Genomic DNA, 25,353 nt, shown 5'->3' with positions numbered 1-25,353 from the left:
TGGTCAGGATCCTGTGCAAGTACACGGAATAAAAGAATGTTGTCCACCCCAAAGGTCTTACATAAATGGTAGCAGCTGGGTTTGAGATGGGGTCTGGTGTGAGGAAATGATAAGCAGTACTGGTTATTGTGCTATGCAGTCTCTCGGGACATCAGCACCCTGACTGTGGTAAGGGTTTTCTGAATCATCAGAACAGACATTTGAGGGAGGTTATTTGAAAAGAATGTAGGCTGATAAGTCAGTATTTAATTTGTGAATGAAGTTAGGGAGATAAACCGCAAGAAGTAGACTGAGAAGGCACTTTTACAATAGAGAACCAATAAGCAGATAAAAATAGGTGACATGACCAAGCTTCCTTTACTAAAAGCGATAACACATTACAGGAAGTTGATGCCTTTAGTCCTAATGAAGAGAAATTTGGTATGATGCATTTTGTACAAAATAATAAATAAATAAATAAATAAAAAGCCTGTAGGTGTTAGAAAGAAAAAATCTGCATGCCAGTGATGGTTTTCTTTGCCCAATTGAGTAAATGAACCTGAATCTCCATTTAGGTCTTTTTTTTTTTTTCTTCCCCACCCTAGGCTTTGTTTCTTCTGGCTGTTGTCAGTTCTGCTGGATGGCTTAGGGCAGTTCCTCTGTTGAGCAAAGAGTCCTGTAATTATACATACTGAGAAGTTGTACATATTGTACATATAGGCACAGTAGCTTATCCTGTATCTCAATCCCTAGGTTGCAGTGTAGAATTTAAGAGGTTCAGGAGGATGAAATAAACACTTATTTACCATTTCCCCCCTCAAGTGTAAGGGCAGGGATGAGCAATTAAGCTTTTCTTTTTTCTTTATTTTTCCCCTTAGTACTTGAAATCACATTTTTTATAAGAAAATGTTAAATACTTCTGAGGAAAATATTAAGAGATCCCACAGTTTTGTTGTTGCGATGTTTGAATTAGATGTCTAAAATGAAACAAATTGCTAAAAAGCATAGAAGGGAAAAAAAGGCATTTTGTCTAGTTCAACGTCTCTAAAAATTATATGCGTGACCTGCCCTTATTTTTAGCCTCTGTAGCACCATAGGCTTTTCTGGCATACACTGCTTATAAAGGCCAATCATGGGTCTTGTATCCGTGCCAGGGATTTGTTAATTTTTTCAAATGTTTTAAGTGCAGTAAGATCTGACTAAGACAGTGTTACTTATCTCTTGTCTATTAGAATGTCAGTTGTTTATTTTTTGGTTGTTTTATGTAATTTTTAGTCTTACGTACTTTGGAAGTTAATGTTGTTTTTTCTATTTCATAATATTTTTATTTCACTTTGTCAGTTTAAGTATCACAAACTTTCCCACCTCTTGAATTGCAAGAGGTTTTTTTTATCCTTAGGAGTTTAAATCAATAGTTATTTCATTATGTTGCCTTAAATGAGAGATGCAATAATGTTGCAAAATATTATCCTCCTGATTGCCATTCCATTTAATTCAGTAGAAGTCTTATTAAGACAGAGATTTAATTCTGTTAAAGTAAACTTTTTTTTGTTTGCTTATTAGTGATGAAAGCTTGGTAATGCTCTTTGGCAGTTTCTTCTTTGAAATTTTACTTGTACAGAAACAATTATTTCATTTTTACCTCCATACAGAATCAGTATCGTTTTGAAGGAACTGGATTTCCAACTATTCCTCAGCTCATAGACCATCATTACACAACAAAGCAAGTCATTACAAAGAAATCTGGTGTCGTTCTGCTGAATCCTGTTCTTAAGGTAATGCGTACATTCTAAGTATTCTATTAAGCTGTAAGTATCCTCAGGTTTGTATTATTATTTAAAATATGTTTCTTGTGATGACAAATGGAAATACTAAGTAGGTTGTAGAATACGGGTATATGCTATTAGGTCAGTAATTCGAATACTGGAACTATCTCAGTTGCTGGCTTCTGGACAGATGAGAGTGCAGTTTTCTTAGTGTTTTTTCTGGCATGCAAATTCTTGGAAGATTTTTTCATTCTTGTTCATAGTTCTGTGACTCTCCATCTTTTTCTGAACTTTTTCAGCCTGCTGTACTCTGCTCAGTTTATTCCTTCAAAATCACACTCCATCCTAATTTTTATAATAAATAATTGCCATCCTAAAAAAATGGCATTCAGAGTCTCCCAAAACATCCTTCCCCCCTGCTTTTCTATGCTTTTGGATTTCTCATTTGGACTCCACTGTTGACTAAATAACTGAAACTTAGTTCATAAAGGTGTAATGAAGAAGTTTTCTGAAGGAAAAAGATAATCTTTAAGTGGTAAAATTCTCATAAAGCTTCGCAGAGTTATCACTACTCACGGTTTCATCCCTATTTTATGTATCATATATAAGGTAATGATGTAGACATGGAAACAGGTACCATCCCACCAGCATCATTGCAAATTGGGAATAAAAATTTGCTTTTTAATCAGTAAACTATTTCTCAATGGCTTTCAGAAGAGAAACAAAAGGGGATTGAAATGTTGAAATATATTACAATTTAGAAAGCTTATTAGTCTCCTTGTTTTCTTCCAGTATTTTTGTGGTTATTATCTATTCAGTTCATATTTCATTCATAAACCAACTCTTTGTAACTTAATCTTTCCAACTATGTGTTAGCCATATATGCTTAATGGAAAAGAAGATTGACTAGTTTCAAGCATATGTAAGGCACCTCCTACGTTCTACAAAATTTTAGCATAACAACATATAATTCAGAGTTAGTTTCATATGCCAAACTCCTAGATCTTCTTCTATAATAATCCTAAGAAATTCAAGTGTATGTTCTGTTCTTCTCAAAATCAATGTGTTGTGTTTACGCTCTGCTTACTTTAATTAAAAAAAAAAAAAAAAAAGAAGCAGGAGTTACTTTTTAAGGTGAAAGACTAGTTTTCTTCACGCTTTTCACACCTTATACCTATTCTCTATAAGGAATATATGTTCAATGCATGTTTTCGAGGACTTTTCCTAACTTTAGGTAAATGTATGGAGACAGCTCTGATCACATCAAAAGTGAAAGTTATTTCTTCTAGGTAACTTTTAAAACTGTGAATGACCTTCTCTTTTAGTCTGCTTTGATTATAAAGATAGTGAAAATGTATTACCTCTTACCTGAATGGTACATTGTGGTCTAGCTGTGAAGTGCATTTATTCTGCTTATTTTCCAGGGAATTCCAACATTTATTTAAGTTGATATGTAGTGGGGGTTTAGTTCTTTATTGATAAATATTTTCTCTATTATATATAAATTTTAAATTTAAATAATGGGGATTTGTAAGTATGCATTTTAGGTTAACGTCTTACTGATTACAAAATTGAGATTTTAATTATTGAACATAAAGCACTGCTTTAAATTCATTATTGAATATATGGGAAAGCTTAGGATTTTATTTTTGATGTGAGAATAATTGTATTTTGATATGAACTCTTTAGGTTAAAAATAAAAGACTGTCATATCAGAAGTGAAATCTTTTTATGTCTGTTTGTGAATTCCTTTTGTAATACTGTATTTTTAAAATATTTAATGTCTTATCTCTTCCCTGTTTTTTTTCTTTTCTGGTTTTGGATAAGGTATGTATAACAACAGAGTTCAAGCACTTTTCAATGTGTAAAAGTCTTTGAGAGCAGGTTTATTTTAGCAAATGTAAAATGACAGTGTAGTATGGCTACTGCGTGCTAAACAGGGTCTATTCTTAGTTATTCTCTGTTTGTTAAGATAGGACAGGTCTGGAAAAGGTCATCTCTTCATTCTGTTGTTTACTTTGAATGTGGGGAGCTTTTATGTTCCTGACGATTTTTGTTTCATTTTGGTAACTTAGTTTTTTATTATGCATAGTTTTATGTAACCATGCGTAGTTAAAGAATTTTTCTGGTACAGTCCCAAGTCACTTTCTTGATCATTTCTCCATTACTGTACTTCATCTCATGCCCTCTTAGGTGTAAATGCACATATGCGTTGTCTAAGATCCCTTGGTGATTACCAACAGAACCATACGCAGATGTATGATTTTGTGTGGGGGATCTTTTCAGGTCTCAAATCAATGCTGCTGTTAATGCACCTAAACATATTATAATGACCTTACAAAAGGATTGAGGGCCATTTTTAAAACAGATTTTTTGCTCTACTACTATCACCATGTGCCAAGGCAGTGTCCTATTTTTCTGGTTTCAGGGTAAAAATAAAATAGGCCCACTCTCCTCTGGACTTGTTAATTTGAGTTAGTTTTAGTACTAACTAAAACTAAAGCAAGTTTTAGTACTATGGATGGTGCTAGTCTTTTTTTCTTACAACCAGCTGGTAATTGCTTGCAATTGTAGTGATGAAGTACTTTGTTCAGGTTTTCCCAAGTGCTGCAAATAATTGCCATCCATCCGTAAAATTCCATCGTTCTGGCTCTGTATTTGGTGATATGACTTCCTTTGTTCTGATGTGCTTCAGTCTTAATATTCAAGAATAATTCCTTTCAGGTTTATGAATTTTTCAACTTTCATCCTGATAGGATACATGAAATGATGGAAAGGATGTCCATACTGGTACTGGCAAAAGAGTGCTAAAGAGAGTAGTTGGTGACAGGAAACTTCATTATATGTTGATATATGCACATGTTGATATATGCATATCACATATATTGTTTGTATGCTTTCAAAAATATGATCTGAGAATATGATAGCTACTCACACCATGTGTAGAATGAAAAACAATGTATAATGCTCTTGAAGTGCTTCAAGGCCAACATTTTGAACCTAGTAAGACAGTATTGAAAAGTATGTTAAACATCTTCAGTTGTTTTAAAATAATTATTTTAGAATTGTTTTAACTGTTTTAGAGCTTTGCAACAATTTTTTTTCTGCACTATGATTTTGTGATATTTGTTCTCCCATATGATCAAAATCAGTTATTGATAAAAGTACTTCAGAATTAAGCAAATGAGTGTTTTGAGCTTTTCTTTTTGATTTCCATGGCTTTCATATAAGGAAGCGGAGACATCTTAAGCATACTTATTTTTGGCAATGACACATGTACTCTGACACCAGGGTTGGGGGTATTTTCTGCATTGTGCTCTATTATCAGTGTGTCTTTGATCATTTTCTTAAAATTCCTTTGACATTTGTAAAGACTCCTTTTTCTATCTTCCTGTTACAGCTGCAAAGCAGTCTTTGACATTTCATGCAATCTTCAATCTTTTTATGTGAATTGCTGTCCCTGTAATAACTTATTTAGAAAGTGAAAGTTAAGTATGACAAAGAGCATCAGAGAAAAAAATATGCTATGTAGTTTGCTTCTGCTTTTCTTTCTCTCTGCTATCGTTTATTCTTCTTTACCATATTAGCAAAATTAGTGTTCACCTTCTGTGACATTGTCCTTGAAAGGAACACTCTTAATTGTGCCACAAAAGGCCTGTCCCACATCCTGTTTCATGTAGACCAAATCTGCCTGCTTGGAATTTTAATGATATAGAAATAATAGAATTTAAATTAGAAAAGCCAAGGGCATTAAAAAGATATCTGCATGTGATTTTTTTTTTAATGGAAAAGCCTCTCATTTATATTTATTTATTATCTTTTAGAAAAAATGTGCTTTATGTTCTTCAATTTATTTTTGAAGGAATGGCTAGTATGTAAAAGGCCTCAGAGTAACCTCACTGCATCCCCAAGGTCTTTATTAATGGAAAAACTATTCTAAACATACTAAATATATTTTAATTTTCTAAAATGTTTGAGCTCATGTTGTGGAATTTTTTTAATTTCCTGAAATATATTTCATAGACTTAATAAGAAATCTATATTAAGTTGTGGATATATTTCAGTTTTAGTACTAGAAAATAAAATCATCAAGGAAATGAGAAACAAAATTTTTACTTGGATGCGTCTGCATTAACATTTTAGCTCAGATCAGAAATAAGCTTTTGAAGCAAATCTCCTGACCATCACCACTTAGGATGCTATGTTTCCATCACTGAGCAGTCTGAAAGGATGCAAAACTTGGCTTTTTTGAGCTGAAACAAAACAGGAAGATGCACAAGTGCTAGTGGGAGTTCGGTCATCAGAACCAGGGGAGACTTAATCTGAGAAAATTCCCTGCCCTCCTAAATGTATCAGTTCCTCAGCACCAACTTCACTCTGCAGATGTGCTACTACCTCACTAGTTGCTACTGCCTTTGTTTCCTCTGCAGCAAATTAAAATTTTGAGGTTATGAATTTCTGAGGCTGTGTATTTGTTGCTAATAGCTTTCATTTACAAGTTCTGAATCTTTTTTTTATCACAAAGAAGCCTATGAAATGACTTCAAACATTTCCTGCACATGGGAAAAAGATATAGAAATGTAAAGAATGTTGATTAACCTGAGCAGAAATGTTAAAAGAAAATAAACCTGCACGGCTTGGTAGCAGTAATTCAAATATTGATGAATAAAAGTCTGCAAATGACATGAGAATTCCATGTGGATCTGATAGTCAGCTGCCACATAGGATATATTAATGAGTTACCCCTGTGAAAAAATAAGTTAGAAGAAAGAGAAGTTTAAGTGAGAAGATGAAGGTGGACAGATTCTTTTTGATAAAATGCCCTCAGAGTTCTGACATGACCCTGATTTTTTTCAGTCACTGTACCATTTTGAGTTGTATTTTGTATTTAGGATTCAGCCAAATTTAACTTTGAGATCAGCTTTCAAAGATTGAAAGCATAAGCAATTTATCTGCTCCATCTCTCAGCTTGTTGTAGTATCACAGAACTAGTATTTTCTCCTTTAGCATATAGTTAGCATACACTTAACTTTTGGTTAGCTTTCCATGGATATTTTCCTGATTTTTGTCTCCCCTTGATGCTGTTTGGTTTTGCAGGTGTTTTGTTTTGTTTCATTTTATTTTTACAAACAAGCTGAACTCCAATGTTGCAGAGAACATGTGTGCTTGTGGTGCAGGCAACACACCTTTATCAGAGTTGTGTCTTGTCAGGCCAGCAATGTTGAACTGGAGGAATTCAAGGAAATTGCTGAATAGTCTCACTTCCAGGCAAGCCTTCTTAGGCATGCTGAGAAAGAGAGGCAAAGAAACATTGCTCAATTAGAAGTTCTCATCTTGTGGCAGGAAAGTATTAAGCTGATGAAGAGGGAAACAATTGCATTAATGGGTCCTGCCTATTCAGAAGATCATTTGTCATGAAGACAGCTGTTTAAGGGGCAGGGATCACTGCTGGAAGGAAGAAGCAGGCTATAACAGTGAACAACTTGGTTGTCAGAATTTTACATGGGTTAGGTTTGTAGCATCCAAAGTAGTATGGTACCCACTCATCTGGGCACACATGGTACCCACTCATCTGGACAGCCTCACAGAAATGCTGAGGAGGACCTTTTGGTCATAGTCAGTATAGGCTGATTTTTGACCCCAAACTGTAATTCTTATGGCTGTGATAAGTGTCTGATGTATACGCTTTTGAATGTTAAAATATGTCTTTCATTTTCTTTAAGGAAATTAAATACACAATGAGAGGAGAGAAATTATATTACCTAAAAGATAAACTGATTATCGTGAATATGATCATTTTCTTAAACATGATTTGAATGCAACTATCTTTTGCCACTCATTTACTGTTCAGTATCATTATGGTCATGCAGAAGACCTATTATTCTTATGCCAGGGAAATCAGCAGTATTTTTTAATAGAATAGCAGAGTTCAGGCAGGTTTTGGACATTCATATGAAGAAGGAGAGAGCCACGTCACTGTGTGGGCTGTGAACTGAACAAAAGGAGTCATCTTGAACACAGCAGAAAATAACAAATAACATTAGATATGTTTTGACAATTTTTTTTCCAAAAACAATTTAAAAGTGGAAAAAATAAGCTGAGTTTATGAAGCAAGAGATGGAAGATAGAAATTTTTACTAAAAATAAAATAAATATGTTGTTAAGAGGGAAAAAAGTATTAAATGGAAAATTTTGGAGTAAGAGAGTTTTTGGGGGAGAAAACTATTAACTGGGAGAATAACCTCCTTCAATTAAAGCATCCTTCAGCAAGCAGTCATTTGGATTTATCAGATTTTATAAGTAACCTTCTGTATATACATGTGAAGATCTAAGACCCACCTGCATTCTGAATTTATGTAGTTTTGTGGGTATAAGTCAGACCTTTGTGGAATACCTGTAAAAAGTGGGTCTTTGCACTGGAGGAGTTGCAGTGTCTTCATCACAAGCTGTATAATCAGAGCCTTTAATATAGCACAGTAGTAAAATTTGATTAGGATATGGTATGATTACAACAGTGAAATTCCTTTTCTGCTGAAGTAGCATCCTGATTTTTTTTATGGATTCTTACTGCTTCCCAAGATTTGGGATTCCAGTATTCTATAATAACTATTTTTTATCAGATTTTAGTTGCAAACTTCATTTCTTATTTCATGTAGGTGTCTAATTATGTTCTTAGTTTTTGTTTTTACTGGTGCAGACAGTGTGACTTGTATAATACAAATAATACTTGCATAGACTGTGGCTGACAGGTATAAAAATTACTCAAATGCAGACTCTTAGGCTAAACAAATGCAGCATAGATTAAGAGTAAGAATTTGAATCTGTGCTTTTAGATATCTTTGTAGAGTTACAGTTCTACACTATGAGTTACTGTGAAGTAGCTTTCGATATGTATTCTGTTGTCCCTGAAAAATTTTGACTCCACTAGCTGCAGTGGAATAAGATGTTAAAAAGGAGTGGGGTGATGTAAAGAAGAACCAGGGGAGCGGACCTCTCTTGGCTATCAGTGACCTAGATTTCAAAACTACTATAGATTTTAAAGCAATCGTGAGACTGATGGTCACTTTTTTCAACAATGATACTGCAGCAGAATTCTATAAAGCTATAAATTCTATAAAGCTTTTTTCACCTTCTCTACAGAAGTTGTCTTTATTCATGTTTAAGCACAGGTAACTTGAAGCATATGGTCTACCCAAACCATATTGTGCAAAATAATTATTTTGGGATAAAGAAGGGAAGTTATTTCTTACCGTTTCAAAACAACATTTTATTAGAGGCTCGGAGGGATGGCCAGGAAATGTTTTGCATTCAGATCATAAAGACATGATTAATATGGACAGATTCTTTCTACGGATCAGCTGAAGACATGCAACCTAGACTTTTTGCTTTTGTTTTCCTGTTACAGTGTGACCAGAAGATACCAGGAAAAAATTGATTTAACACAGGATTGTTGGCAAAGGCTGTAGGCTTATGAAATAAGATTTTTGATTCCCCTATATTTGTTCAGGCTGTTTTGTTACTAAGTATTTGCCTTCCTGATATATTGATGGCTTCATCTTTGTATTTGACATTGCATAAGTACTTAAACTTATTAAAAGAAAGAATCTTGTTTAATTCAGCTGCAGTTTTTGAATGCAGATTTATTGTTTGGAGTTTTTTTGATTTTTGTTGTTGTTCATAATCAGGAATGTCATTTGATACAAGTTTTATCAATAAGTAAATATTTATGTTGAGATAAGTTACTGTATGTCTATTAGGAAAATGTGCCAGATGCTTTAGCAATGTGTCATTGTTATGTTTCTGCTTGGGCAGAGGACAGTGCTGAACAGTTGTTTTCTCTGTCATTAGAGCTATTAAAATCTGAGTTTTTTATATTAAATTACTGCTTAGGTTGTCATTGTTAAAAACTGGACAATTTTAGTATTAAATGCTTACTACCTGCATAAATGTGTTTGTAGATTAATGTATGTGGAGCTTCATGGGATTGCAGGAACTCATGTGTTTGTTACTATGGGTGGCTCATTTGGAATTTATAGTGCTTTACACCAGTGTATCTTCACAGATTCTCTCAGAAGCACCTGAGATTTATACCAATATATATTGAAAAAATAAGAAAATGGCAGTTACATGGCTTGGAGGCTAAAAATATTGGATGCAGATTTCACCAGCAAATCCAGTATCCATATTAGTAACAGAATGTGATATTTAGAGCAAGTATGTTTCCCCTCAGGAAGATCATCCTAACTTAAAAAAGATCCTGCAGTGCTTTGAAGCCAGCATATGTGTTCTCATGGAATGGTCCTCCTGTAGGAGAGTTGCATATGGTTCGTGGATTCCCATCAGAGCCCTTTCCAAGAAACTTGCATGGAAGGTGATGGCATCACAGCAAACTCTCTTGCTGGGTGGAAGGGAGTTAGAGAACAGATGACTTTTTCTGTAGGTACAAACTTTGGTGTACCTACGCCTTCTGTGGAACTGCTGACCAGGATATGCCACTCCCTTTGGCTTGTCATTAACTTCTCTAGACATAAGCTGTCTTTTATATTCACATACATGGGAGAAAATCTCAGGAATATGTAGTTTTCACTTTGTGTGTGTGTGTGCATAGAAGGGCAATAGACTTAAGACTTCTTTATATTTAAGCATGGTGAAGAATCTTACTATTAAGTAAGATTTAATATACAGAACACCAAGGATGAACACCTCTAATGCTTACTAATAAAATGAATGTTATGGCAGTCAGAATATATTTAGGAGCATACAAATTGCCTGTGAAGATTAGAAGGTATGGTTTCTCCATATGCACCATTTACATCCATTTCTTGGATCCATAATGGGCCATCTAATGTTAAGCATTTAGGTATAGATATTGAGTATGAAAGTAGGTCAAGTCGAAGCTGGGTGTCAAAGTGAAGGAGTGATTTCTGTTATTAACCATTCCAGAATTAGGGCATGTAATGGCCTTGTGTAACTGTGGAAGACTTCACAATGAAAAGAATTGATTCTGTATTGACATATCACAGCAGTAATTATGTATTCATTTTAATAGTCCATTTAGTGTGGGACTTTATTTTCCTAAAGGACTTTAAAAGCACATTAACTCCTGTGTGTGTGTGTGCGCATGTTTTATGCTATGTATTTATTTATTAAGAAAAGCCAAATGTGTCATATAAGTTGAAAGACAGACTTTGCAGTGAAAGAGTAGAAATTAAACTCTAGGGGTATGAGTTACATGTCAACCTCTAGCACGTATTGCGCTTCGGCATAAGGCAGGTCATTTTTGGTAGAAGGGTCATTGGAATTGGATTCCTACCTACAATATGTTTATACAGGTGGAGCAAGGTTTAAGTCATGAATGTACATAAAATTCTTTAGGAATCCTCTAATAGAAAGCTCTAGAAGTGCAGTTTATTGTTATCACAATTATTTTGAGTACGGTATGTAAATGTTAGAATGTGCATATGTTAATATAGATTTAAGAGCCTGTTTTCAAGATACAGTCTTAACAAGTTTTGGAAGTTAAAAGTTATGGTACCTGATCCTAAGAGAAATTATTTGCCAGGAACTGGGGCTCTTTTCAGTGTGCTATCCATGTTTGTGTTTTGTTGTATCTCCACGAGTTCCTCAAATGGGTGAGCAGGGAACTTTGTCCTAGCCTTCTGCATGCAGTGGGTGTGCTTCTGACCTTCCGCATGTTCTTTGCTCAGGGCATAGTGGGCACATATACTTTCCTCTCCTCAGTGCTCTTCCCAGTCCTTGTCTGCTAGAGTTTCCAATACAGGAGAAAGCAAGCTGGAACGATTGTATGTATAAGGATAGGACAGTCACAAAAATTCTACTGGTAGATGTGGTTATTTGTATAGTACTTATTTGTATACCCATTGTACTTTGAGTGATTTCAGAGTGAGCAGTTCTGTGGGAAATAGCTCTTGACTTCCTTAATAAATAGCCACTGTTGATCAAACAAAACAAGCTCTTCCATAAGTATCTGCATTGGTATAGTGCTTGTTATGGATGCATGTGGATTTCCAGAGCTATCTTGGAGTTGCCAAAAATATGATTACTCTTTAACGATTGCTTGCACTCTAATACACTTAACTTTCTTGGCGGTTCATCACAGAGATGATATACTACAAGATCAATCCATATCAGATTTAAGTCCGCCGTCTTCTGACAGTTCAGTTGTGGAGGAGCAAAGGATACACTCAGAAGAAGCTGCTCACTGCCCAGAGCAGGGCTACTCTTGCATCTACTATATGTTTCAAGTGATTGTAGTAGTGCTTGAATTCTCAAGAAGCTGAATCTGTATGAGAGAAGTAGTTAAATGTTGATTAAGGTGGAATTCAGTGACCAGCTTAGGCAGAACTTCAGGATGACCTTGTAAGAAGGGCATATATAGTGAAATACAGTATGTGCATAGATCTCATCTTCAGTTCATGATGAAGTAACCACTATTAAGAGTTCTGTCCTTTTGGACAGCTGATCTTCTAAAAGAGCTGCCACTGATTCATGTAATGTGTCCACGATGAGTATTGTGTTCAAGTCACATTGAAGGACTGGATCTCTGTGAGGGTGAGGCGCTTGTGGAATTTGAAGCACTGCTGTATAAGAAAAGACTAGTTGCCCCTGCATGGGATGATGATGAAAAGAAAAAGCAGTAAGCGTACCGTGAAAGAGCTGATGTACCAAAATGCTGCACTTCTGACTAGTTTACTACTTGGAAGCTAATAACTTAATAACTTGGCTTTAGTAGTTAGAATGGAAGCCTCGTAAAAAGAAAGCTTATTCTTTCTGGTACCAGACTGAAAACAAAGTCCACTCAGCTGGGAAGGCTTGTCTAGTTTAATATTTCCTGCTACTGATGAAAATGTCTTGTACAGGAAAATGCGTGCATAAACAGAAGGGAAAAAGGAAGTTATTCACAATTCTCCCTGAAGTTAGTGGGAGCCACATGATAACCATTTTTTATGATGACTGGAAGTGTCCAGTTTTGATTAGCATTCAGCAATTATTTCCTAAAAATGAGAAGTATTTGGCACTCTTGCCAAAGTGAGAAGTATTTGACACTGTGAAGCACTCTTGCAAGAAAATTGCTCATGCATCTTGGAGATATTCGGAGTGAGGAAAGTATTAGGATACTTACTGAGCACAGTGACCTTTGTTTGACAAGGAACAGAATAGCCAAATTAAAAGGAGAAGAAAAATAACAGTTTTGATTTGGCTGTTATTAATAAACCCAGAGGTCAGTCTAGCCCAGTATCCTGTATCCAGAAGGTGGCTAAAAGTGTATGTCTAGTGAAGAATATAGTTATGGGAAATGGTTATACATCATAACTTCCTTGGCCATAGGAGTTTCCAACCATCTAAGGCTCAGGGCTTTCCTGAGCTGGAGAGAATTCTCTGTATTTAGAAACTTTCTCCAGATTTCTTTTCTACAAATGAAAAAAGTGAAAAGAGATGATTACTCTTAAGCTGGAATGTTTTACGGAATGACCAACAGGATAATATGTACACTTACAGTGCCTTTAAAGTAACAAAAGTAAGGTCAATAGGATAAATGGCAGAGAGAGATGTTTCACCCTTATCTCACTGTGTTCAGGTTTTAAATTAAAAAGTATGAGTAATAAATGTGTTTGCTTAATTATAGGCCCATTTATTCAAAAGGAATTGAGAAACATTGAGGAGGACCAGCATAATTATTTCTTAGACTTTTGTGTTTTAGAAAAAGATACAAAGGATACAATAAGATTCAACAAACAATAGATTGCCATAGACCATATGGGAAAATTTTGTCAAACTAAATTCAGTTATATAGGAGAAAAAATACACATTTGCTGAATAGAGCATTCAGAAGAATGCGCGAGTGTATGTTAATAGAAGCTGCTAATAGTTAACAGGGCCGCTTGGTGAGTCTGTACCACTTCTCTTTGTGTCTCCTTTATTAACTGGCTTTTTTCTGCTATCAGAGGTTTCCCAGCCCTTTTGTTATCCTGAGTAAGAAGTTAATGATGTGTTAGAAGCTAGCAATATCTTGTTAAAGAGCAATGTGGAAGGGTGTATCTGATGTTAGAAATTAATGCAGTGCTTCATTTAAACTATTGGTATTTCTGTAATGTTGCATGACTTGTGGTTCAAAGCCATCATCTGTCTGGCTTGGAATGCAGGCAGTTTACTGATATTCACACCAAAAAAAGAATATGAATTAAAGATGAAGCTTCATGTGACAGCTGAGTCAAATGAACAGCTTGCTGCTATCAAAAAGGTGTTTGGGGGGTTCTTGCTCCCTTTTTCTTTCTGTATGGCTTTACCTTTCTCCTGGTCCTTTCCAGTAGCATATTAAGCTAGTTCAACTGTTTGTTTGGAGTTTTGCCAGGTTAATTCTTTTCCATGTTAGTGATTTTAACATGTAATCTGAAGATTATGAAAGCCAGTGCAAGATGAGCACATGTGGCTGGGAAGAGGTAGGATGCTGGATCTTACCCTTTTGAGTTCAAAAGAATAAATTTGTCGTAAGTTGTAATGTGAAATTGCAGCTCTTTGGCAGGTATTGCCTACTAACCACTACAATTTTGGAATGATTTTTGGAAGGACTGTTGGTTATATAAGGGAATGGATTTGCAGGGAATATAGCTTATCATGTGGATGTAGCAAAAACAGGGGGTTAAATGTTTTATCTCAGGGAAAAGAAGCCATCTAAGAACAAATGGACAGATGGTTTGAAGCTAAGTCAAGGTGGGACCAAATATGTGGCTACCAAGTATCTTATGTAGTTCAAAGAGACTCTCTTGGTCGTTTTTATATAAATCTGTAGTCTCCCAAGTCCAGCTGTACCTAGCTGTTCATGTACCCTCCATAGCTTGGGGGTTGGAGGTGGGCAAAAGGTAGAAGTGTGTGTGCTTATATGAAAATATTTTAGGCTATTTTAACAATTTGAGTGGTTTTTTGCTTGTATGAATAATGTTATTGAGCTTTCGCTTTCTTCTCTCTTTAAATCATACTAACTGTTTAAAAATAAATCTGTGCCTATTCACAAAGTTTCGTTTTGCTTTGAATCTACAGAATACTGGAGCTCTCTTGAATGGCATATCTAATAAAGGACAGATTATTTATCTGAATCACACATTAACCAAAAATATGCAGAGTACTTCAGTTTAGAAGCTGACGTTACTATATTCAATAGAAAGAAGCGAGTGAGAAAATACACAATGAGTGTTCAGAGGACCCTTGTTAGATGTTGTAAGTTTCCTTGATGTGTCTGAAATATGATCATCTCAACTCCAACTTTAACTTCCTTTTCCCGTATTTAAGGATTTTGCATCCCATATCTGTTTCTTAGGTGGAGAACCATCATTAGTGTAGTGTTTCTTCTCAGTCTTTTTTTCCCCACTATATTTGAGAAGAGTTCTGTCTTTTTCAGGGTATTTCTAGTCATTGGACTAAAATAAGAGAATATTAACTTACAGAAATACTTGCGTGTCCTTCCAAAAAAGTGAAGAAAATTGGTTTTGTGTATTGACTTTTGCAGTCATTTTGTCTATTGATCTTAGAGAAAGAATGCTCACAGAAGAGCTGTGCTGTTAATCTGAGGTCACTTCTGCAGTTTATATGCTGCATAGTAGCTTTTTCAAATCTCAGCTGTAACCTCTGAGGGGCTTATGATCATGTACCATGCAATCTGATATAGGAAAAAGGTTGAAGTTCACAGGGTTTTCTATGGAACAATAGACAGGTCAGGCAAAATAGGTTTACCTACTTGGAAAATGTACTGTCTGCACTATTATTCTGTTTTATGTCTCACATTGAGTTTCATCAGTGAATTATAAGTTGGCTGATAATGCAGAACAGCTTCTACAACAATTTTTACAGCTCATGAATTCTGAAACAGTTTTAAAGAAGTTGTCAGTGGGTTTTTTTTAAAAACCCTCTCATAAAACACACTTGTTATGAAAAATCTTTTCCACTAGCTACCTTTATTCTGTACTTAATCTGAAGGACTTGAAATACATAGTTTATGATTCATGAAATTCATATGCACATTAGATCTACTGGTATAGATGGTGTTGAAAATAGAACTTCTCTAACAAGATCATTTCTCATTTCCACAAAGATAGACCGGTATCAACAGGTACACAACCATTATTCGGCTTCATTTTTTTCTCTGCTTCAGCAAGTTTTGAAAAACAATATTTGGATACCCACTTTTGATGAAAAGTGATCTGCGATGGTGATTCTCTTAGCCATAAAAAGGAATTTGACTCTAATTATCTTTAATACTGAAAATGAAAGATTGACTTTCCTTTCTTGTCATTGCACAAAAATTGCTCTTAGCTGCAGTAATTCATAAATTGATATTTTCTATTTCAGAGGGAGAAAGGAAAGCAAATACTACTTCTCAAATTATTTTTCTGAACATTTTTTTTTTTTCACTGACAACATGAAGAAACATGAGTACAGTGTGTGAACATTTACTGTACCTGAGGTGCTGGCTTGTGCCTCTATTTCATGGGTTTTTTTAGAGTGATATTAATGAAAAGACAATTGTGGGAGGAGAGATTTAAGCTTCTGGTAAATGCTCTATGCTGAGTTAAGACAGATTCTTAGGTTGGCAAGTCTCATCTTTTCAATTCTCTTAAACCAGTTTGTTTTACCTTGGTTGAATCATTGAGGTGTTTTGAAAAATTCATTCTAATTGATGCTTTATTTTTTGTAAGTCCACTAAAGTTCCCCTATTTTTAGAAGTTTTTTAGCCTTTTGTGTTTCGATTAAGTCCACTCATAAGATGAAAGGCAGTGGCAGAATTTCCTATGGATCCTGTCTTCATCAGTGTGAGGGTGTTTTGCAGTATGGTTTTTGTGTGATCTGAACTAGCTAGGGGAAATAATTTTACAGAGAATGTGAGCGAAGTAAATAGCAATGACAAAACAGAAGTATTTTTATTTATTCATAACATAGTAGAACCTGATCATGATTTGCTCCTTCTTTCAGTAGACTTTTTACAAATCTTGCTTGAGTCTGTTAGATAAGAATCTTGTTTGTGTCTGCTGGTACTCTGAAAAGGAGTACAAGCACACGTGACTCTTTCTTTCTCTCCTTTTCTGTCTCCTACTAAAAAAAAAAAATTGCTAAGATTTTAAAAACTCAGTGCTTAAGCGTAGGCTCATAAATTCATATTTAATTCCCAAAATGTTGGTTTTAAAATGCTTAGTACTTAATTGCCTCACTGCTGGCTGTTAATTTGAAAAAGTACCATGTTAGACTTCTTTATGATTGAAATTGTTACTGAAAATTAAAGAAAAATAATGCTAGGGGAATCTGAGCACTAAGTATTCATTCTGGGTTATGTTTTCCATTTTACTGAGAGCTGTTATAATTTACTGCAACTAATTTATAAACCTTCTTCCTGGCATAATAATGTCTGGTATCTTTGATGTGTTTTCTGCTAATGAAGGGAGACGGGCAGCAGGAAAGCTGCACCAAGACATGCTTATGTGGAAGAAATTCAGAGTAAAAGGGATAAAATTTCAGTCTTTTAGAGAGAGAGAAAAAAAAAAGAGATTGCATCTTTAGCAGAGACTATCAGCTGTTCTTACTGTAGACTCAGTGGTCTTCTTACGCACAATTCTAATAGCTGCATTTCTACGAAAGAAATGAACAATGTATGATTCCCTTTTGCTCATTCAAGGCAAGGATACTGACCGTGATCTCTGTCCAGAGTCTTTTCAAATTCAGGATATTTTGTTTTACAAATAAAAAGAGAATGTTCTGGTTGTTCTTGAAGTATTCTTTTTCACAATTGAAGATTTTATTTTTTAAATTATCAGTAGATGCTCTCCAAGTTGCAGTTAACTCTTGAAATAACTCTTTTCTCTGAAAATACTTTTTTTTTTTTTTTAATCAAAACAAGTTTCCTGGATAGCCTCAAAAAGTCTGGGAATATACTTGCTTGTAAAAATGTTGGTTATGTAAACCTTCAGTGCAATATGGAGAGAGACTGTTAGCTGATAACTGAACACCTGGGAAGGGTAACAGCATCAAGGCTGACCATAGTTCTCCACTCTGCCTAGTTGCCTAGTTGACAACCTGTTTCTCAGTTTTTGGCCATCTGCTGATCTAGCAATATCTTCAAAGGTTAAATACAGTGATAAGACTCCGAACACACAGAATCGCACACACAACGGTTGAGCTTGAAAGAGACCTCTGGAGGAGATCATCTAGTCCAACCACCTTGCTCTGGCAGGAACACCTACAGCACATTGCTCAGGACCCCCTGTCCGGATGGCTTTTGAATATCTCCAAGGAAGGAGACTCCACAATCTCCCTGGGCAACCTCTTCCAGTGCTCTGTCACCCTCACAGTAAAGAAGTTTTCCCTTATGTTCAGACAGAACTTCCTGTGTTTCCATTTGTGCCTGTTGCCTCTCACTCTATCCCTGGGCACCACTGAAAAGAGTCTGGCCCCATCCTCTTGACACCTTCCCTTCAGATATTTATACATGTTGATAAGATCCTCCCCTCAGCCTTTTCTTCTGCAGGCTGAAGAGTCCCAGCTCTCAGCCTTTCCTCAAAGGAGAGATACTCCAGTCCCTTCATCATCTTAGTAGCTCTTCGCTGGACTTACTCCAGTAGTTCCGTGTCTCTCTCGTACTGGGGAGCCCAGAACTGAACACAGCGCTCCAGATGTGGCCTCACCAGGGCTGAGCAGAGGGGCAGGACCGCCTCCCTCAACCTGCTGGCAATGCTCTTCCTAATGCAGCCCAAGATACCATTGGCCTTCTGAGCCACAGTTTGCTGGCTCATGGTCAACTTGTTGTCCACCAGGACCTGTCCCAGGTCCTTCTCAGCAGAGCTGCTTTTCAGCAGGTCAGCCCCCAGCCTGCTCTGGTGCATGGGGTTATTCCTCCCCAGGTGCAGGACCCTGCACTTGCCTTTGTTGAACTTCATGAGGTTCCTCTCCGCCCACCTCTCCAGCCTGTCCAGGTCTCTCTGAATGGCAGCACAGCCCTCTGGTGTATCCGCCACTCCTCCCAGTTTTGTATCGTCAGCAAACTTGCTGAGGTTGCCCTCTGTCCCTTCATCCAGGTCACTGATGAATACATGTCACTAGTAAATAGCCAGCTTAGTGTCAGGGCCCTGAGAGCACCCCCCTGGTGGCGGTTTGGCTGCTGGGGCTGAGGACCACAGCAGGGCCAGTGCAGCTGGGGCTGCCCCCTGCCCGCTGGTGACCCAGGAGCGAGGGTCTCTGCAGAGCTGCGGTGAGGCTGCAGTCAGGGCCGCCCCGTGCCATGTGAGCTGCTCCCCACCGAGATGCTGGTGCTCAGCCCCTGCCTGAACTCCAGCTCCTGCTGCGTTGCAGCCCTGCCTGAGCCCGGCCGTGGGCCCCGTTGATCTGGACCCAGACACAGATTGGTGGGCTGATGTCCTCATTGGACTTGGCCCTGTCTTGTCACCATGGACCTGCCCAGCCATCGCGGGGCTGCCTGACCTGAGTTACCCTCATCGGGCCTAACTTCAAGCCCTGGGCCGACAGCTTGGCCTCAGTCCGGCCCCGCAGAGGTGCCCACTGCGCAGGTCTGGGGCTGCCCCTGGCTGCCCTGCTCCTTCGTGGGGCAGTGAGACAGGCCCTGGCTGCGAGGCCCTGCCATGCCGCCACTGGGAGCTCTTGCTGCTATCAACCGCTGGGGAGCCACCTGGCACACAGCGCCCTAACATGACACTCAGGTTGCTTTATCAATAGCATGGAAGAGTAAGCAAGAACGGCTGACACCATTAAGCAAAATGCATGGGAGAATGTGGCTTCAAAAGACAGTAGTGCCTTTCACAACAAGGCCCTGGGTATGCAGGCCAAGGAACAAGGGACACCATTGCCTGCTTTGCAAGCAACCATGTACTAACCAGAGCAGTCTCAGGTTCTTGCTCATCTCTCATTTCCTCTCCACAACTGTCCAGATTGAAGCAGTTGCTTCCTATCCCTTAGATATCATGTCATTTTCCTGATATTCTTGTAGAGTGTCTCAAAATCTTGTTTTGGCCAAATAGCTCCTTATATCCGATAAAGGGTTGTCTCCCAAAAGGTAGTAAAGCTCTATTTGAGCCGAGTCAGTTACTATGCTTGGCTATCAAGTACGGCATTCATGTAATTCAGTTTCAGCTTCTTTCATGTTTGTCTTGAGAATAAAATAGCTGGGAGTAGTGGTCACCAAAGGACATATACGAAGTAGAACATGATAAAGTTTCTGGTTTTCTGAGACAATCCCATTTGGAAATAAGGTATATTATACAATAGCAAGCAGGTGTGTCCAAGTGTTAATTTCTGTAACTGGATTTGTCTAAAGTGCTTTCACATTCTGTGGTCCAAAATTAAGGGTGGAAAAGTCTGAACAAGGACTAGGTAAGGGGATGTTTATCATAGTGTTGCAAGAAGAGGGCTACATCATAAACAGGTCCCTTTTGCAGGGGGGGAATAGTAGTGGCATTAGAAGTCTCAAGAGTTCTGGCCTTCTCTCTCATTCTGATTAGGTTATGATTAGATAAGAGAATGTACTGAATTTGCTATGTTTAAGTTAGAAACAACTCTGTCAAAATGTGAATTTTTAGGACTCAGACTGATGGGCATTGTGCTGTCTATCTACACATACCTACATTAAAGATTTTCCATTTTTCTGTCACTTTCTTTTGTATCTTTCAGTACCTTTTGCACATGCGATTCATTTATGGAGTAATAGCATTTAACAAGTGGAGAAATACTTTTTTTACATTCTGTTCATAATCAGAAACAAGCACATGTCCAAATCATGAAGTTTGTGATCAGATAGAAAAAAGACATGACTTTGTTTCTAGCTATTGTTTAACTTGCGCTAATGCCAAAGAAATTCTCAAATAGTTTTGGGTATAGCCAAAGCTGTCTTTTAAACTCCTGAACAGTAAATAAACCCCAAAACACATTACATAGTCTGTATATTTTCAAGCTACCACACTGATATGCATCCACTCTTTTGTGTGCTTAATTAATGTATTATTGGCAGTTGTGCAGAAATATTGACTGTTGACACATTCAATTCCATGCAATTTGAACAGAATATTACTGAGGCAACATACTTTCAGTAAAAACATAGATAGCCTTGTTCTTGATACTGTTCACCTTGCGGTACTGCTCATACTATGGTTTATTAATTAAAATAATCATTTGAACCAGAGACACTTTGTTTCAAAACAGAGTACTTAAATGGATATTTAACACATTGCAAATTAGAAAATTGAGTTTGTTTCTTTTCTAACGCCAGAATTGTACACTTTTATGAGGTAGATGACATTTTCTCTTGGATACTTTTTCACTGCATTGGTGGGGGTCAGAAGAGTGTACAGGAGTGAAATCCTTCTACAAGTACCTAAGATACTAAGTAGAATTTTAATGCATGTGAAGCTCTAGCCTTTTTCAGTTTAATATTTCTATTTAATATGTTTTCTTCTTTAGCTAGACTAGTGCTATAGGACAGAGGGACCATCTACAGTTTGATAGTTGAATACACAGATGGACTTAGGGACCATAGGTTGACGTGTTTCACTACCACCATAAGCCCTGAGTTAGGTTTCCAGCTTCCCTTCTTAGTGCACGAAGAGTCATGTACCTTAGGAGGAAATTGCAGGCTTAGCCAGTGCTAAGGCTTACTCATTTCTCTCTGCATAGAGTTTACAGTGCTAAGCCTGTCCTGGAGTGCCTAAACTTTTTTTTTCCTCTTTCAAAAACTAATCTCAAGTGAGTGAGTTTGCTTTTTGAGTGGAGGAATAGAATATGGTAGTGAGGCTGCCTTTTTTTTTTTTTTTTTTTTTTGGATCCAGAATCTTAACGGTAACCCTCACAAAAAGCGTAGGTTATATGAAGAGGGAAGAAGATTGTATTTTGATATTTTCCTATTGAAAAATTACTGAGTTTAGTCTTTAAGGTTTCACTGAACCAGAGGGGAGAAAAAAGGTGGGAGGGAGGAGCACAACAGAATAGCTGATACAGAATAGTTTAAGGGGAGGGAAATTAGATAGGAGTGAGAAGTCCTGGTTACAATTTCTGTTCTGTTGATTGCGTTACACTATATATCTTCTGCTCATCTCTCATGGATGGTCTGTCAAATTTTCCTGGTGTCAGAATCAATTATGAATACACAAAAGTTAGAGACTAAATGAGTGATGAAAAGTGCAATCAGAAGGAACGTGAGATGCTAAGGGTTGCATCGTTTTCTTTAGCTGTCTGCTTTTGAGGTTTGTGCAGATGGTGCCTGATGAGTAGTAAAAGAGCAGTTTTGAAGATATTCCAACTAGAAACAGAAAGGATCGTTTGAGTGTTTCCCAGAGCGGCAGCTGCCTTCTCTTCGTTCTGCTGGTTCAGCCAATTAGCTGCTGGAGTGACATATGTGATGAGGCTCTTCAACTTAAGATATAGTTTGTATACCTACAAAAGTAATTAAATATTTCTATTCATAGAGCAAATCACTCATAAATAGGCAACTCTAATTTATGTACCATTTAAATCAATATTCGTTTACTGATAGCTTATGAAACTGATTATAACAAGTTGGCACAATTCTCATATACTTATTGATAAAGAATTTTATCGTAAGCCAACAAGAGCTTTAGTAGCAAAAATGATCAAACTTTGAATAATCCTTTGTGAAAAATCTGGCTGAACCAGGATACTGAATCAAATGAGTAGGTTACACTGGTATAATAAAGTTTTCATAAAAAGAAGAATACAGGTAGTGATTAATGTACTAATATAGTGATAACAAATCCTTTGACAGTTCATTTGATTGCAGTTTATAGTGCCATTTTGTTTAATTATTCCTCTGAAGGTTTATGCATCAGATGTGTTCTTCATAAACAAGCCTTTGAAATGTCATGTTGTCAATATTTTCAAAAAGTCATTCACTGAAGTATTGAATCTTGGGAATTAGGTAAAAAAAAATCCATTAACTTTTTAATTCTGAACGTTTTTGCTTTTACAGAATTTATTTCAATGTAAAAACAATTCCATTAATACTTCCAAGCAGTCATTTTTAATTTTTTTTTTCCTAAAAAAATTTCTTTACAAATCATTTACTTAAACTTGAGCTTTATTGGTAGAGGAAAGTGTGCATTCAGTTTGCTGGCCCATCTATCTGTTTATAGTGTAACAGCTTCTGAATGAGGTATCCAATCAACAAAAAATACCTAGAAAATATTGCAGGCTTTGGTGAACAGAACAGTTCTAAATTGGAGCAAAATCACAAGCAGGAGATGAAGGAAATATGGTGCTTCTGGTCAGTGAGCCAGCAGTTTCGATCAAGAATCTTGTCTATAGGTGAAAAATCAACTAGCAGCTATTGAGACTTTCCTCGGAAGCCCTCCGCAATGAAGGGGGAATGGCTGTGCATGGATCCCATCACACAGGCATGGTGGTGTGGTACAAGAACTCATGTGATGGAGGCAGACCATGCGGCATTCAGGGAGTTTGGGAGAATAACTAGAGACACTCAGAGGGTCTCCAGAATGTGCACTAAGCATGGCTTATGGAAGCAATCATTTATGTGATCCTGTGGCCTTGAACATAAGAAAGAAGTCCTAGAAATCTCAGTAGAAATGACTTTTCCTCTTCTTTCCTGTCCTCATCCTCCCCCCCGCCCCACTTAATTCATCTAAATCTAAAGATGTGGAAGAAGGTAATGAGTAGTGACTTTCCTAGCAAGGTGCACTGTGCAGTGTGTTTCTTCTGTACACCTTCCATTTTTCTAATGGTTTTCTCCTTTCAAAAAGAAGGAGAAGTAAGTCAATATAATCCTCCACTTTCCTTATGAGTTGACAGCAAAAGTCACTGGGTATGTAGCCCAAAGGAAATACGCAGTACTGTGAATTAGAGCGCTGTGGATGATATTCTGTCAAAGACTGAACCCCTCTCAGCTGAAGGGGTAGAAGAGCTTTCAGAGTTTTAAAAAAAAATCATCTTCCAGCTTCTTTTAAGATGGTCTCAAGCTTTGTGTTTCAAAAAGGGCCTTGATCAGGCTCTGTACTCGGGTTGTACTCAGTACTCTATACCAGTTACCTAGGGTTCAAGGCAGGGTTTCTTTTCTTTTTAACAGTTGCTTTCCTAGGGAATCAACATATCCCTTGTTGGTTATCTGTCTCACTAATAACTAATTTTTTTTTATGCATTCTGCACCATTTGCTTTTGCATTTAAAAATTGATGAGTTAAAGGCAGTGATGGTGGTTGTCATGACTTCTGCTAGGATTTAGTCTTTTAGCAGAAATAATTTTATATAATATCTGGTTCCAGGCAGATAATATGGTTTGACATAGGGCAGACAGGTTGTACCCTTAACAAGAGAGATAATGCCCTGCATTAAGGTCTAATTACATACAAAAGGGCTTTCTCTATCTTTGAGAAGTAGAGACAAAGGGATTTTTTCATATATTAGTTTGATAATTACAGAGAAAAAGTCTGTCTTTAAAATGTAATTGAAATAATGCAGGAATAAATAGTTCTGATGTAGATTAGTCAGATGTATAATTGGTCAGCACAAAATATATTTGAATAAGACTATGTAGTTAAATTGAAAAGTGAAATTTCTACTCTCTTGTAAAGGTCTTATTTTTGTAGACATATTGCTGAAACCCTGTGTTGTACATTAAAATCACTTAGTGTTTTGGCTAAAGCAATTCCTTGAGTTTTAGCTGAGTATGAGACCTTCTCCAGCATGTCTTCAGGTGCAGCAAAATGATTTTAAGTATGGTTTGAACTTATGTTAAAAATTTTAGTATCTTGGGGCACAACCCTATATGAAAATAGGACTTTTTGAGACCATACATTTCCCCGAAACATAAGTAAATAAACTTCTTTTAGGCATTTGCAGAGGATCTCATTGACAGTCTTAGGGGTGAAAGACCACCACAATTAGTTACAGTGATTTACAGGGTGAGCATCATACAGCTGTATACCTGTGCACAGTTCTTGGAATAGAGCACAGTTCTTTCAGTGCAATGAATGAGGGTTGTCAGACAAGTAGTAGTTCATACTAACATTTTGCTTTCAAAACTCGCAAGTATTTTTCCATCAACTACTTAGATACTGGCAAACAGTACAATAACTGTCTCTCTCCCCACACTGCACAACACTGAAGCTTACCATTTGTGGAAGAGTAAATAAATGGATTCTTGTATTAGATCAGCTCATACACTGAATGCTCCACTCTGTTTTTTGAGTTGCTTCATTTGGAAAAAAAAACCTCCTGAATTTGAGGCCCAGCTCTCAGGTTTCCTTGGTACAGGATGTACAAGGGTATTAAATGTCCAATTCCCGTTGAGATTCCATGAAATTTTCCTTTGCAGTCCAGGCTGCCCTTGTTTGAGCTAAAGTAGGAATTGCAGCTACTGGCAACAGAGAGATTGTTTTCTTAGCAGAGTGTGTTGTGAGTCACTGAGCCTAAGGTGAAGATGTGGAAGTAGTGGCTAGCTTCTTGTCTCCATTATGGGAAACAGGAGAACTGCCTCAGTAATGCCATAGAATTGGAGGCTGGGCTTGAGCTACTGAAGCTGTATTTGGATTGTGTATAAAGTGGAGCATTATATCCATATATAATTTTTTATG

General features: G+C 37.0%; 1 protein-coding gene across 6 annotated transcripts in view; it reads left to right on the top strand.

Annotated features, from left to right (window-relative positions):
- Window positions 1–25,353, top strand: part of FER (FER tyrosine kinase) — a 183,158-nt gene that overhangs the window by 86,331 nt on the left and 71,474 nt on the right. For all 6 annotated transcript variants that reach the window (XM_067316386.1, XM_067316385.1, XM_067316383.1 and 3 more), the window contains one exon: window positions 1,632–1,754. In XM_067316386.1, coding sequence (XP_067172487.1) covers window positions 1,632–1,754 — 123 coding nt within the window. The remainder of the gene's footprint in view (window positions 1–1,631; window positions 1,755–25,353) is intronic.

Source organism: Apteryx mantelli, chromosome Z, assembly GCF_036417845.1.
Source record: "Apteryx mantelli isolate bAptMan1 chromosome Z, bAptMan1.hap1, whole genome shotgun sequence".
Taxonomy (NCBI): Eukaryota; Metazoa; Chordata; class Aves; order Apterygiformes; family Apterygidae; genus Apteryx; species Apteryx mantelli.
This window is presented reverse-complemented; position numbering and strand designations above follow the sequence as displayed.